The sequence below is a fragment of the Mastomys coucha genome, unplaced genomic scaffold (genome assembly GCF_008632895.1).
Source record: "Mastomys coucha isolate ucsf_1 unplaced genomic scaffold, UCSF_Mcou_1 pScaffold8, whole genome shotgun sequence".
Taxonomy (NCBI): domain Eukaryota; kingdom Metazoa; phylum Chordata; class Mammalia; order Rodentia; family Muridae; genus Mastomys; species Mastomys coucha.
Genome location: NW_022196914.1, coordinates 50,042,223 through 50,057,180, shown reverse-complemented (window position 1 = coordinate 50,057,180; position 14,958 = coordinate 50,042,223). Strand labels below are relative to the sequence as shown.

General features: G+C 37.1%; 1 protein-coding gene across 5 annotated transcripts in view; it reads right to left on the bottom strand.

The window, feature by feature from the left end:
- Positions 1-865: 865 nt before the first annotated feature.
- Hapln1 (hyaluronan and proteoglycan link protein 1) overlaps positions 866-14,958 on the bottom strand; it is a 70,403-nt gene continuing 56,310 nt past the window's right edge. For 4 of the 5 annotated variants that reach the window (XM_031360320.1, XM_031360319.1, XM_031360321.1 and 1 more), the window contains exons 3-5: positions 11,628-11,999; positions 7,955-8,257; positions 866-4,798 (exon numbers count right to left, since the gene is read on the bottom strand). In XM_031360320.1, coding sequence (XP_031216180.1) covers positions 4,509-4,798; positions 7,955-8,257; positions 11,628-11,999 — 965 coding nt within the window. In that variant the 3' untranslated portion in view covers positions 866-4,508. The remainder of the gene's footprint in view (positions 4,799-7,954; positions 8,258-11,627; positions 12,000-14,958) is intronic. The other variant, XM_031360323.1, reaches the window with a different exon arrangement.

Sequence of the window (14,958 nt, the reverse complement as noted above, 5' to 3'; positions counted from 1 at the left end):
ACCATCAAACTCATTTTTTTTGTTTTGTTTTGTTTTGTTTTTGTTTTTCAATATCTTTCTGTTCTCTAAATACATGCATTTTTGGCAAAAAATTTCATTAATTAAAAATCCAAGGGACATTTTTTTAAACAAGAATTTTTTTTCAGTAGAATGAAGACAAAGTTGCTAGGTCCCTTTCTTGGATAAAAATGCATTGAGATTAATATTGTCAGAAATCTATTCTCATCCAATATTTTAAGTGGAATTTAAGCTTTGTCTTCACCTTGGGGATACGTCCATATCAACAGTGGTCATGTAATCGGATAACTATTACATGAAAAAGGCTACTTTTTATAGCTGACACTTTAGAGACATGGATAATTTCAGAGGGGAAAACTAGAAGAGAGAGACCGAAGGAAAGAAAGCTACTTGATTTCATAAGCCATTGACTTTTACCCAGCCTCCCCACATGTTCTGACAGTGAGTAGCTCTAAGGCAAACTTACTGGCTTGAAGGAGATATAAAAACTATACTGAAACATATGTGAAGTTTGCTTCTTGTGGAGAAATAACATGTGCAATTACAGTTTTCCCTTAAGTGTGGAACATGAGTAACACACACACAAACACAGACAGACACATGATAGCTATCTATCTATGTTACTGAGAAGTAAGGCTGCTGAGCTTTGTAATTTAAACATCATAAATGGAGAGAGCAAGGAATTGAAGTAGAAGCCAACAGCCTGTCAGTAGGCTACACACTGCTTGCTAACACCTTCCTCTTACTTCTCTTCTTACACATCTAGCAGACCTAATGCTCAAACACAAGGCCAACAATTGTAGTATTAAGCATTTTCTTGGTAAGGAAGCAACACATCACACTTGAATGGTTTCATTACTTTTATTTGGGGACTAAGAACCTCCATAGAATCTTTCACCCTGCCTCATAGACTTTGTATGACAAGAATAAAAATATATAAAAAATGATGACAAAATGAATATGATATCCCTCATTTTGAAAGAGTTTACACACTAAAAGAAAATTTAATTGATTTCACTATTGGAATTTTTCTTTAATAATGTTTAATTTATTCCAAATAATTATGGGAATGTTCTGAAGTATAATTTCTTGTTTGAATGTCAAAACTCTAACTCATTTGGGTGTGTTCTCATTCAAAGCATTGCACTAGCAACAGAAGAATGCATGATGTATTTATCAAGTTTGACCCAAGGAAAAATGACTGATTCTACAAGTCAGAAGAATTGAATGATACTGTAGTAAAGCAAAATTGACTTTTAATATTTGTTCATCAGTTCATTGTATCTTACAGAAAATGAAAACATTCTTTTTGTAATACACATTAGTTCTCCTCAAACTTGTACTTAGTAGCTATTAAATGCATTTAAATATTGACCTTCTTTTAATTGAGTGGCCTACTGACTTCTGTATTATTCATAGCTTTTGCTGTACACTGTGTTGGCAGTCTTGAGCAATGACATACTTAAATTCTCGAAAAAGTTGTCAGCTGTCAATTGACTTTTCTCTAAGCATTCTATGCAAAATCAAAGTGAAACAAACAAAATGAAAAAAAAAAAAGCAAAAAACAAAGCAAAACAAAAACCTAAGACTAAACCAAACCTGACAACCGATTCCCTTCTAATCCTCCCTTTTTTAGTGGTCAGCTACTCCCTGATACCAGCATATTTTAGGAGTACTGAAATCAAGAAATCCAGTATGGCTGCCAGCAACCAAATTGGTATCTTATTTGAGTCTACTAATTGCCAAAATAACAAGCGACCATCTTACTGCATAAAATAGCACTTTAACAGGTACCGGCCCTCTTTATATGAAAGAAAATTTAAATTTACAAATACTATATTTGGCTAAAAGTTGCTGTGACAAAATATGGCAGCAGTCATTAAAAGATGGCTTCCAGTGTTAATATGACAAATTATCTTCATCCCTGCATATATTTTTAAATTTATTGGTTCATTTTGCTTAGAGGTTTCAAATCAAGGAGTTTCAGTAAAATTTATAGATCTATCCTGTTCTTTATATGTGGGCCATACTTGAAAATGTTTTCATTATTTTGTAGTCTATCTGTCTTCTCTTCACCTTGATACTCTGGGAATCTTGAAGTCTACAAAATGATTTCTGAATTAGATAGTGTTAAGTCAACTTTCTGCTAGGAACTGTGCTAGGACAACTTTTTACTTTCGAAGACATTTATAATGAGATATGAAATAGGAAAATAGATTATTTGGTGGAGTGAAAACAGCAAGATGAGAACATTAAAAGACTCCTTTCAATTTGGAGCTCAAAGGGCATGAAGATTCTGGTCCTTTGTGTGAAATTAGAAGTTAAAAACTCTGCCCAGCAGTGTTCACTCTAGGATGTTGTCAAGAATGGACAAATGGTATGCAATTGGTATAGATATACCTCAGCTAACAGTCACTTTGGAGATTTTGATCAGCACCGTTTCCTATACTAAAGTATTCAAAAGTTAAGAAATGCTACTGCACGGTAATGTGGAGTTCTATGACAATCACTGAAAGGAATGCACTTACTTCAGTATAAAATTTATCTACTTGCATTGCAGACAAAATTCTTGCAATATAGTTAATGATTGTTCAAGTATGATCTTCCTCCAGAGAGCTTAGCCCAGCCTGTAAGGTGTTTGGGGAACTAGTTTGGAGTCTCCTCCTTAAGTAATATATTCATTATATCATAGACCATTCAGTCTCTTTAATTTATGTTTTGCTTAGAAGTCTGAGTTCAATTTATATCAGCACTGTTTGAGTGAAAACCCACATTTTCTTTGGATATATATGTTTGTGTAATTTGCATATCCTAACTTATGACTGCATGCATTATCATGGTTTAAGCATCTGAAAGAAAGGTTCTATTTTTACTTACAGTATTTTAATCTAGATAAGATATCATGATAGTTATGGTTTCATGGACTTCCAACTGTTCTATACCTTCCACACACATAACTCTATATTTATAGAGCATTTTTATTACAGTTATTACAGAGCTTTAAATGCAACCACGGTCAATTCAGGAAACAGATTTATTTAGTTGTGTTCATGAGGGGAAATCTACATAAAAACATTGATGACAGCATACCAGCTATGTTGTACTCGGATTATTGTACTAAGGCCCACTCACAAGAATTCACTGTGAAATAATGGGAAACCAGAAATATTACTTGAATACAAATATTGGTCCCTTTGGGGGTCTTAGCAGTCATAAAAAGAAATTTCAATTTAAGACTGGAGTTGCTAATACTGGAAGTTACTTTTCTGAACCTGGGCTTAACTTTTCACTTAAAGCCTGGAGGTGTAAAGTCTGCTATGAGAATGCCAGTATTTTATTTTTACCAAATTCCAACTAGAAAGGAAACTGACAGTGACTGTATTTCCTACTTGAGAGACTATTTAGAAATGTATTTTTCCCTTTCTTCTATAAATACAGGTCTTATTTGGGCACTGTATTGTGGATACAAACAAGAACAATTTTGGAAGTTGAGTCTTTATTTCTTAGTTAGGCAAGTGTAGAGTTATTGAGTCATTTGATAGTTTTTGTCATGTAATGTAAATAAGAAATATTAAATAGATTAAAATTATTTTTATAGAACAATAATGTTTCATAAGCTAACATAAAAATCAAGCTGCTACATTTTACATGTTTTCTGTCCAGCAGTTTATCGTTTTAACTGCCCTGAGTAGATTCTAAATACTGCTTAGCAAAGGTTCTTAGAATTTAAATATGATTAAGTAAAGCTACTCAAAAATAATGAACCAAGTCTTCTCAGATAGGTAATGATAATTAGAAGGTAGGACTCTTTCATTGGTAAAGCATTATCAGTGTACTTAAGTTGATACTTTGTATAAATGAGTTCTAACTGGTTTTATTATTCTGCATCTGAGTCTATATGAATTTTTTGGTCAAAAAGGTAAAATTTTAAAGAGTAAACTATTCTGTATACTGGAGACTTGAAGTATAACTTTTAGAAAAAGTCTCCGTTGTTCCCTTATGATACTGAGTTTTCGCACCTCCCAGAATCCTGGTTTATGTAAAGAAGCCTGTATTTCAAATTTGTTGTTCTAATTTGTTTAGCGAAGTGCATTTCAAAATTGTACAAATATGTAAAATTTGTGCTTGTGGAAGTTACTGCGGCAAGTAGCATTACTTTTCCTAATTCAGTCCTGGTGGTTCTCAGCCTACAACATATCCCATTCGTGAAATGGCATCTTGCTAGGATGACGTAGCATGAACCAGTTAGGTTCCAAAGCCGGTTTTTTGTTTTTTTTTAGCTTCCTTTATGCTTATATTATTTTATAATATGTATCGACTGATAGCTTTACAAAACAAATGAATGAATTGGCCTTTATGAAAACGACTCTTTACAGTAAGTGAAAAAGGGTTATCACAGTTTTGGTAACTTGCATGAGTTCATATTAAAAACAAAAACAAACAAACAAAACTTTCACGTAACTCGAAAACTGACTCTTTCTAGGGCACACTCAGTTGTATGCTCTGAAGCAATAGACCCCGTACAGCTTATGCTTTTTATCTGGGAAACCCACGAAGCGCACTGCAGCCTCAGTAGGACTGCAGCGCCTTCTTGGCCTAGAAATAGGGTAGCGGACACTGCCGTCCGCCAGCCAGCCTGCATCGCAGCGGTCATAGCCCAGAAGCTTCCAGGCGGCAAATATCTGGCCCACTTTCGCAATCTGAGCACCATCATTGAGACAAGCTTGCACTGCCTCATCGTAGGTGAGCTTGGTGGGGTGGATCAGGTAGTAAAATCGGCCTGTGGGGAGAAGGAGAGAGTTAGCCAGTCTGTGATGGAACCACAGAGATGGAAGGAGCCAAAAGCAAAGTCCTTCTCAATGAAAGGAGATGCAGATTAACGCCTGTAATTTGGAGAACATAGAACTGCCATTTAAATGTTATATTAACAGGCCACTCTAGATTAAATAAATTTGCTTTAGCCTTGCTTCTTGGCGTGTGCTCACACATACCCTTGTAGAGCGTTAAAAAGAAAAGGGCGCTGGCAGATGCAGTTTCTGTTAGCTAATTAGAGACTAAAAGAGCCCTTCTGTAGTTTTAGGGAAGACAGAATTCCACGTTGAAAGAAGGGCGATTTAAATTCTACTTGTAGCAAGGCTGAACCCCAGTACAAGTTTCTAGAGAGGCAAAATTTGAATGTGAAAGGATCAAAAAACATTCTTCACATAAAAGTCCATTTAAAAAACTCAAAGCCCTCAAGCTCTTTTCATTACAGGTATCAATAAGACCTTATTCTCCACCAAAGCGACAGCATAAAAATTCATCAAACACAGGAAGTCATTTGCCATCAATGATACCCTTGCTGAATTTAAACGCCGTCCGTCTGCACCCCCTTACTAGGAAAGGACATTGTTAGTGCTTTAAAACTTTCATCTTTTGAAGCATGACATTTTGTTATTTCTTGATTGCACAGAAACACTGTTGCTTTTGACCACTTATTGCAGTATTAATGATTGAGATCCCATTAACACGATGGAATACATCACGTACAAAATGTGTCATCAATTAACAGAACTGGCATACACTAAATATTTTCTCATTCATCTTAGTTTTAAGTATAATATCATCACATTCTCTAATCAGAGACATTATATAGAAGGCATGGCACTCGTGTGTGTATGTGTGTGTGTGTGTGTTGTGTGTGTGTGGTATGTGAATGTGCATTTCTGTTCAGTTGTTGACGGCTTTGACTGTGTGCCTCCAGCTAGAGGCAAAATCCTTGGCATTACACTCGGAAATGCTCTTTACATCTTTTGATACAGGGCCTCCAATTAAATTGGCCTAGCTGACCAGTGAGCCCCAGGGATCCTCCTGTTTGTGCCTCACTATTGCTAGGATTTTAAGTGCATTTCACCACATCTGGCATTTTGACATGAGCTCTCTGGATTGAACACAGCTCTTGATGTTTGTGAGAAAAACACTTTATACCTGAGATATCTCCCTATCCCTAAACAGGCTGCCATAGTATAAACTAATGCTACCAGTTCTTTCTACTCTAACCTAGTGAAATTTGAAATAAGGGTAGGGGCCATTGCAACATTCACTGACTAGAGAGTTTGGTGTGCCATCTATTCAGAATAGCAAGCCATAGGACATGAGTTCAAATGTGACCTCTGCATATTTGAAAATGAAAGGATACGTATCCATCTATTCAATACCATGAATGGCTGCAGCAGTGTGGATGGCTTGATCAACATCATTCAAAGCTCTGTTGGGTAAAACTTTGAAGTCTAAGTTTTTACCCTTTTTGTTTACTCATGCGTCTATTTCCAAGGACCTTAAATATAAAAACCATGGGTGTAGAGCTTGATCCACAGGGATGTGACTTATGCAGCTACGCTGGCTTCTCAATTAGAAGTCCTATGTTTGTTTTAAGGTTCTGTAGTTTGCTTTTGCTGGTTAGTTTGAGACAGTCTCGTCATATAGCTCAGGCTAGCCTTGAACTTATTATAATCCTCCCTTCTCAGTCTACTAAATAATAGAATTATAGGTTTTCATCACAATATAGCTTAAAACTCTTTTTTTTTTTTTTAGATTTTTAAAACTCTTTTTATTTGCTTTAAGAGCAGCTATCCAATTGCTTTTTTTGTCTTTCTTTTTTTATTAGATATTTTCTTTATTTACATGTCATAAATATCTACTTTTCCAGTTTAACCTCCAAAAAAAAAAACCCAAACAAACAAACACCTGTTTCCCTCCTCCTCCTGCTTGCCACCCCACCTTCTCCTGCTTACTGTCCCTGGCATTCCCCTACACTGGGGCATAGAACCTTCACAGGGCCAAGGTCCTCTCCTCCCATTGATGACTGACTAGGCTATCCTCTACTATACACATGCTGCTGGAGCCATGAGTCCCACCATGTATACTCTTTAGTTGGTGGTTTAGTCCCTGGGAGCTCTGAGGGTACTAGTTAGTTCATATTGTTGTTTGTCCTAAGGGGCTGCAAACCCTTCAGCTCCTTGGGTCCTTTCTCTAGCTCTTTCATTGGGGACCCTGTACTTCTATATTAGTTGGGTACTGTCAGAGCCTCTCAGGAGACAGGTTTATCAGGCTGGATTGTCCTTCCTTCAGTCTCTGCTCCATAGTTAGTCTCTGCAACTCCTTCCATGGGTATTTTGTTCCCCCTTTTAAGAAGGAATGAAGTATCCACCTTTTGGTCTTTCTTGTTCTTGAGTTTCTTGTGGTTTGTGGATTCTGATCTTCTGGGCTAATATCCACTTATTGGAGAGTGCATACCATGTGTGTTCTTAATCAATGTTGAGCAAAGGCCCCTACATTGTCATTTTGTAATAGGACCCCACGGTTATGTTCAGGATGGCCCAGTAAAAGGGCTGGGAGTGGGAAGAATGCAATGAGTCTATCATCAGTGCTGTGGAAACCTTCCCTGCCTTTCTCTTCAAGGCTAATTGTACTGTATTTGTCTCACTCAGTTCCCAACTTGCCTTGAACTTTGTTAATCATGATACTATGACTGGGAAAGAGAGAGCATGTATGGCCAGGAAGCTCCTACCCTCAGCACAGAGAGCAGTAGTGCAGGGACAACACACTGTGGCAGTCTGAAACATGCAAGTGTGACAGCTTCTTAGACTCCTTCATTAAAAATGGTTAAACTGTAGCAAAACTGGAAATATGTAGTTTTTGTTGGATTCATGTCGATAGTTTAAAAATTATGACATTCAAGATTCAAGAACATTTTTGCCTCTTGTAAAAATATAGTAATACATTAAAGGATGGCTTTTTGTTTTATTTTCTTTGCTTGTTTTTTTGTTCTTTTGTTTTTGTTTTTTTGTTTGTTTGTTTTGTTTTGTTTTTAGAAGATAATACCAGAATTCAAACAGTGTTTTCGGACAACTTGTTGCCCTGGATAGAGGGGAAGGCAAAGCAGCTGCCATCTTACCGTTGAAGTTGGATGTAAAACAGAAAACATCATATCTGCTTTTATCCTTGTCCCAAAACCCGTAGTTCCTGACTCCAGGCACCGTGTTTTGGCCCCCACAGGGCTCTCGTGGTTTGGTGATTGGATATTGCACAGATCCGTCACTGAGCCAGCCAGCATTGCACCAGTCGAGCCCACCCCGCCAGGCATCGTACAGCTGGTCAAAAGAAGCGATCACAGCATCCTGGTCCAGACAAGCCTGGCGTGCCTCGTGAAAGTTAAGATTGTAGCGTCCCAGTCGTGGAAAGTAAGGGAACACCACACCTGTTCAGTGGAGAGACAGGAAAGGTCATTAGTGATAGAGCCCTGGCATGCCCACTTACAGGTGGGTGTGCGGGGCAGGGGAGGAACTGCAGTCTCCAGATGGACTAGGTTTCGGTCAACTTGGAGTGGTTCCTCATGGCCTCTTTCTACTTAGTACAGGTTGTTTAAGTATTACATAAGTAGCTATTACTTGGAATGACAACTTTAGTGATTTGCCTCCCCCTCCAAGAGCTCAACTTATGCTAAAAATTTCTCCTTCCTGGGAGAGATGCAGCCATGTGTTACAGAATTTCAATGCTGTTATTGGTTACTAATCCTAGAACATACAACTGCTGAGCTTTTACGGGAAGGCAAAAGTCAAGGGTAATACTAAAGGTTGTGGTGGATAGAGTACTTGGGCAGATGGTGTTTTCAAAAAAAAATCACTATTTTTTTTGAAGGTGTTGTTATGAAGTTAGCAGTTAGTTTCATATAATCTTTGACACTAGTATAAAGAAATATGCTGAATGCTTCAAATGTGCATCTAGTTTTAGGTGTGTTGTTGAAACCATTCAAGTAAGTCACTGTCTCTTCAGGAATAACAATCTGAGAAACTTAAGTTAAATTTGCATATCTAATAAAGACCTCCTGAGTCTCCTGCTAATAGAATAATTCTGTTCTAGAAAAGCACACCCTACACAAAGCATGATAACTTTTTGTTTCAACATTTCATGTTTTCTGCCCCTTAAACAGCTAAAAAGGGGGGGTTGCTTTTAAAATTCCCATTATTTATTTAAAGGCCAGGCAAAAAAAATATCTATTGAAAAATAAAGTCACATCTCCCAGCAGCAGAGAGGCACTGTATGGAAAGGACCTAAAATAGGTTTTGATTTTAGCATTTTCACTTTTCTCTATTAATGTATTATATTACAAACAAAAACCAAGGTTTTGAAAATGATTTCCATATAAATAGGCCAAGACAATCGCTTCTCTAAGCTTGTCCTATGCAAGATGAATAGAGAGAAAACATCCATTAACTGTTCAGTCCTGAAGAGTCAAATATTTCAGAGAACAATCCCTTAGGAAATACAAAGAGCATGAATTGACATTTGACTTTTTCTGTTAAGAGGCAATGCCTTCTGAAAGCATTTCTTTCATTCAAATAATTATTGGGGGAAACTGAGCTGTCTCACATCCTACATAGTTTCTTTAGGATTGATTCCCAAGTTATATATTCAGAATTGTGTCATTTACTGGATATTAAGGAAGACGTCTGGCAACGTGTATCCCCTGTTGTTAGTAAAAGACAACTCAGAGCAAGCGTTCTTAGAGATGTGATTACACGATTTAGTATTTGATCACATGGAATGTAGGCATCTTGTCCCACTGGCCCAGTTATTGTACAGGCTCTAAGTTATATGCAAGAAGACTGCAGAACCTACTAAAGATTGTGTAAAATCAATTCTCTAAATAACCAATTATGGGCAGTGCATTCTTTTCTAAAATATCCTGGATGCTTCTATGAGAGGCTGTGAGGTTTCAAATCAAGTCTTTCCCCCGTCCTTCTAGACCAGTCCAGCTGGCAGAGATCACGGCAGGAGAGGGTCCAAGAAGGCTTTCCGATCTCACTCTGCTTTCTCAGGTTCTTGGCTAATGCATCTATCAGTTGGATAAGAGCCACGAGAAGAGGGAAAGACTCTTGGTTGCCACTGATTGTGGTAAGGGGGAGGAAGAACCTGGAGATGGTTCTCAGGATGCTTTGCCCCTGCCCAGTTAGGACCAGAGTGTGCCCCAGAATGCAAGTGATATAGTGATCTCTGCATTATAGCAGACTCTCTCTGCACCTGTTACATTTGCTTTCTCTTCTCAGCAATTCTGGATCTGTCCCTGAGAAGGAAAATAATCTATTGAGCAATGACTCTCTTGGTAGCTAGAGCTCAAGGGGCAGAAGGACTCCCAGCATTTTTATCAGAAGATCGATATGTTTGTACCACCTTTTCTTTTCCAAATCGTTCATGATGGAAACAGTTGAAAATATAGGATTCTTTAATTTGTAATAACTTTAAAGACCCAGAAAATAGTTCAGATATCAATTCAGATATCATGGTGTTGCTTCTCATGGGCAGTAGAACAGTATCCATCAGTCCCTGATTAACTGAAATATAGAGTTAGTTCCAAATCCAGTATACAAATATAAATTTGTATTTATATTTGAGTTGTTTTCTATTTTAAAATCATGTCACTCAATCCCTTTATAAAGTCTCAAGACTTTTGTAACTTTTAAAAACATTTTAATATTTTCTATAAAACATAAATAATTAACTTTGTTATAAAAAACCTTGAAAGCAAAAAGCATTGAATACTAGGATTAACTAGACCCACAATCTATACATCTTGTTTTACTTCTATGGGGCTAGAACACGTATTCTGAAGCCATGGAGCTTTGCACTGGATTTTATCAGTGAGATAAAGCTGACAAACTTCTATATGCTTGACGGAATCTTGTGGGATTCAGGAGAGCCAGCTGTCAGGGTTATCATTTTCAAAAGACAAACACTTTTTTCTGGGATGGGATAAAAGCTTCCAGCTAACACAGAACTATGATTTTGTGAAGGAAACCATCCTACCAATGTAGCTAGTTTCATTCTTCAGCATAGAACATGAGTGAAACTCATGAAAATAAGGCAACTTTCAATATATAGAATGAACTCTTAGCACTTTCTTAGCATGATGACAGAAAAGTGAGTTGAAGGTGAGGACACTTCTGCTTGTATAGCTTTATACTTGTTGACTTTAAAACCTATTAAATGTGTTATATACTCAAGAAATAGAAAATTTCCCCAAGTACCTGGATTATTTAGTATTTGATTTCTTAAAGATCCTGGGCCATTAAAAGAATAACTTTTTTGCAAGAATATTTAAATAAATCCAAAGGATACTTTTTCTGCTAAATTAACTTCTGCAGTCATCTCACAGAATACAATTACATGCATTGCACTGCAGATGTCCTTTATAAATCTTACCATTAGTTGGAAAGAGAGATAATTTTAGAAACACCATAGAAAAGAATCTAATTTGAATTTCTCAATAACCACATAATGGGATTTAAGTTTTGAATAGCATAAGGTTATTTCCAAATATTATTAATTCAGTTGCATTGCACGTTTTTCCTTGTTGTGAACAGCTTCAGATTTGCACATGAGTATTGTGCATATATTTCAAAGCTGAAAGCTGAAATCATATGCAGATGGCAAAACAGAAAAGAAGAAAAACTTGCTAGGCAAAGACTTATGGATTCTGACATTATTGCTGCAGTAATGATTACATGTTATCTTGTGTGAAAATAGTCTCACTAATCCTTTAAAGTTTAACATGCTTTATGGATACCTACCTTGTAACTCCAATGCCACCACAGCAGTATCGTCTTCTAGCCCCTCAATCACCTCACACTTATATCTCCCATAATCCTCCAGGGTGAGATCTGTGATGACCAGGGAGGCATCATTATCACTACCTCCCTTGAGAAACACTCGACCTTGATAGCCTCCATAGGTCTTCTTGTGATAGCCCATGGAAACGAAGACATCCACTTCCCTGAGGTAATCTGAAGTTAGCTTGGTCCACTTGATGCGGATTTTGTGGATTCCTGAGCCAAATGCTGTAGGGTCTCGATAAAATTTACATGGCAGTGTCACGTTGCCACCTCTGTGAGAGAAGACCTTGGCTTGTTCTGCTTCCACAAGTAGACGGGGGCCATTTTCTGCTATAATGAGAAGGGGAAAGGTGGAGAAGCAGAAAATAATTTCATGGGTTTTTAGACTCTTTTATATAATGAAAGAGGCTATCTGGCCCACTCTCTATGTTGCTTTGAGGCGTACATTAAGAGATCTCTATTAGCCAAGAGGTGCTTACAAGCCACTACAAAACTGGGAATGATATGCACAGTCATCATTATAAATTATGAAATTCAAGCAGTATTAATGACCTTTGTAATAAATTCTAAATACTGTTTGGATTCCTTTCAATATGAATCTCGAATATTTCAAGGTAAAGTAAGCTTGGACCCATCTACTGCTGTTAAGTCTGAAATACTTTAAAGAACCACAATTCACTTGTGCCTTATCATTATGGTCATGCAAGAATATTTACATTTATGCCTTCCAATTACATGCACTTTTAGAGTATTTCAAGCAACATTCATACATTCCATTTCAACTGAGAGAGGGCATCAGAAGGTAGTCTTCATGCTGGTAATAAATTACAGTAAGTTTTGAGATACATCATTCAAAACATGAAAGCTTAGTATGTTAAAAAATCATACTTATTTTGTAACACCCAATAATTATTTCAGTGTTGATTCCTTTTAGGTATCCTCATTTCCTCTCTATTTCCTTTCTTCATCTCTCTTCCTTGCTCTCCTCTTGTTTTACACTGAGCATTTCCACCTTTATTGTTCTTGCCCTTTGGTTTCCTGCCCTCACCCTCCAAGGACTTTGTAGCTTTTGAAAGAGCACCACAATAATCTAAGTTGCCAAGTCAGCACGGCTGTCTCTTTGAGAAAGCCAGCTCTTATTTTCAGAGCTTGGCTTTCCCTGGGGTTTCCCCTCATCAGAGCTTTATGTTTTTGACCTTGACACATTCTATTGAGGATGCTTGAGATATGCAAAGGAAAAAGTGTAAGGACTCTAGGACAAGCATACCTCTTGTCTACACACAGTTTCCAAACCATAAAAGCTGCCTTTTATATAGCTTGGCAGCCCTTGCAGGCTTAGAACAATTGCTTTTTAAACAATCTTTGGTCTTGAATCTATTAAGATACATAGATCACAAGAGCAGAGGTTCTTAACCTTCCTAACGCTTTAATACAGCTCCTCTTGTTGTAGTGATCCCCAATCATAACATTTATTTTCATTGCTACTTCATAACTACAATTTTGTCATCGTTATGAATCATACTATAAACTTTTTTGAAGATAGAGGTTTGCCCCAGGGGTCAGGACAAAAAGGTTGAGAAGCACAGCATCAGAAAGAGAAACAATTTCCCCTGAGATAGAGCTCAAAACTTATTTAATGACACATATACATCAGATTCTGATTCAAAATAAAAAAATATCTAAAATCAGATGATTTTGGTGCTACTGTGATCAGAATTTTATTTTCAAAACTTAACATATCATTGCATTTATGTAAGTGATTCCCAATCCTCAAAATCAGAAAAGTACAGCAAAGTCATCAATGTTCCCACTTTCCATAGATAATGAAAATAAAGAATATGATTTCATAATGTAGCTTATTAAAATGAATCACAAACATGGTTCATTAAACATTTGTATATATTTCCAATCATTCTGTTTTTATTTAGTACAAGAGAATCTAAAGAGGAGAAAAATAAATCTCCTTTTTACTCTACCCGACATATGATTTCCCCAACTAATACTCCAATGTCTGTATCTAAGATCTACCTAAACATCCCTAGTCATCTTTCTCAGGCAGGGGTGGTGGTGGGATATGCTGCTGACTAACCATGCTCAGTTTGCTTGTTTGAGTAGGATTGGCTCCCATAGACTCATGTATTTAAATGCTTGCTCCCTAGGGAGTGACACTATTAGGAGGTGTGGCCATTGAGAAGGTGTGGTCTTGTGGAGGAAAAGTTTCACTGTGGAGGAGGGCTTTAAGTTCCTATATGCTCAGGCTAGGTCCAGTATGGCAGTCTCCTCTGCTGCCTGCAGATCAAAATGTAGAACACTCAGCTCTTTCTGCAGCACCATGTCTGCCTGCATGTTGTCGTGCCTATCATCATAATGTTAATGGATTAAACCTCTGAAATTGTAAGCCACCTCCAGTTAAATATTTTTCTTTATAAGAATTTCTGAGGTCACAGTGTCTTTTCCCAGTAATAAAACCCTAACTAAGACACTCACCAATAATCATAAGGACTGTTGAGACCTGATATTTGTGGAACACACCGGGGCTTTATGCCATGCTGGGCTTTAAGTATAAATAGAAACACTACACATTTCTACAAGAGATTTCCGTTTTATGATTTATGTCCAAGTTGTTCAGTTTAAAGTAGAAACCAAAACCAAAACTGAAAGAGAAAAAGGCACAGCAGCAGATAGGAACAGGGATTTTCATATGATAGATAACCTAATCTAATCTCACTGTGTCAATGGGTAATGCTTTCACTGGGGCAAGCTCCTTTTCTTGCAGATGAATGAGGGATGGTAAAGCTTTCATATAGTAGATCTTGCATACATGAAACCCTTAGAGCAGGATCAGACTGTACTACATGACATTAACTGCCTAGTTTCTATTGCATTGCTTGCACTCAGTAGGCCTCAGAATACTAGAGCACTGTCTAGTGGTAAGCAAAATTTTCACATTTATAGATTTTTAGTATCAACCTCTTGTAATGTTTTTGAGACAAACAGGTCAAAACCTAAATAATTTATCCAACATCACCTATTTATTAAGGGATTTGGACATTTGTGGGGTTTAGTGCAACTTTAAGATGTTTCAGGATGAATGCAAGGTCTTGCTTCATAAATTACTGAGCTGGAGCAAAGAACAAACCTCATGCGTAAAGGACTGAGACTTCCGATGTTCTCTGTTTTTACCTATTAACTCTTCTGCAGCATTTCATGATGGATATAGGCTGACTTACATATTTCAGGATTTAATATGCTTTCCAGGGTGCATGATAGTCTACGGTGTTTTTTTTTT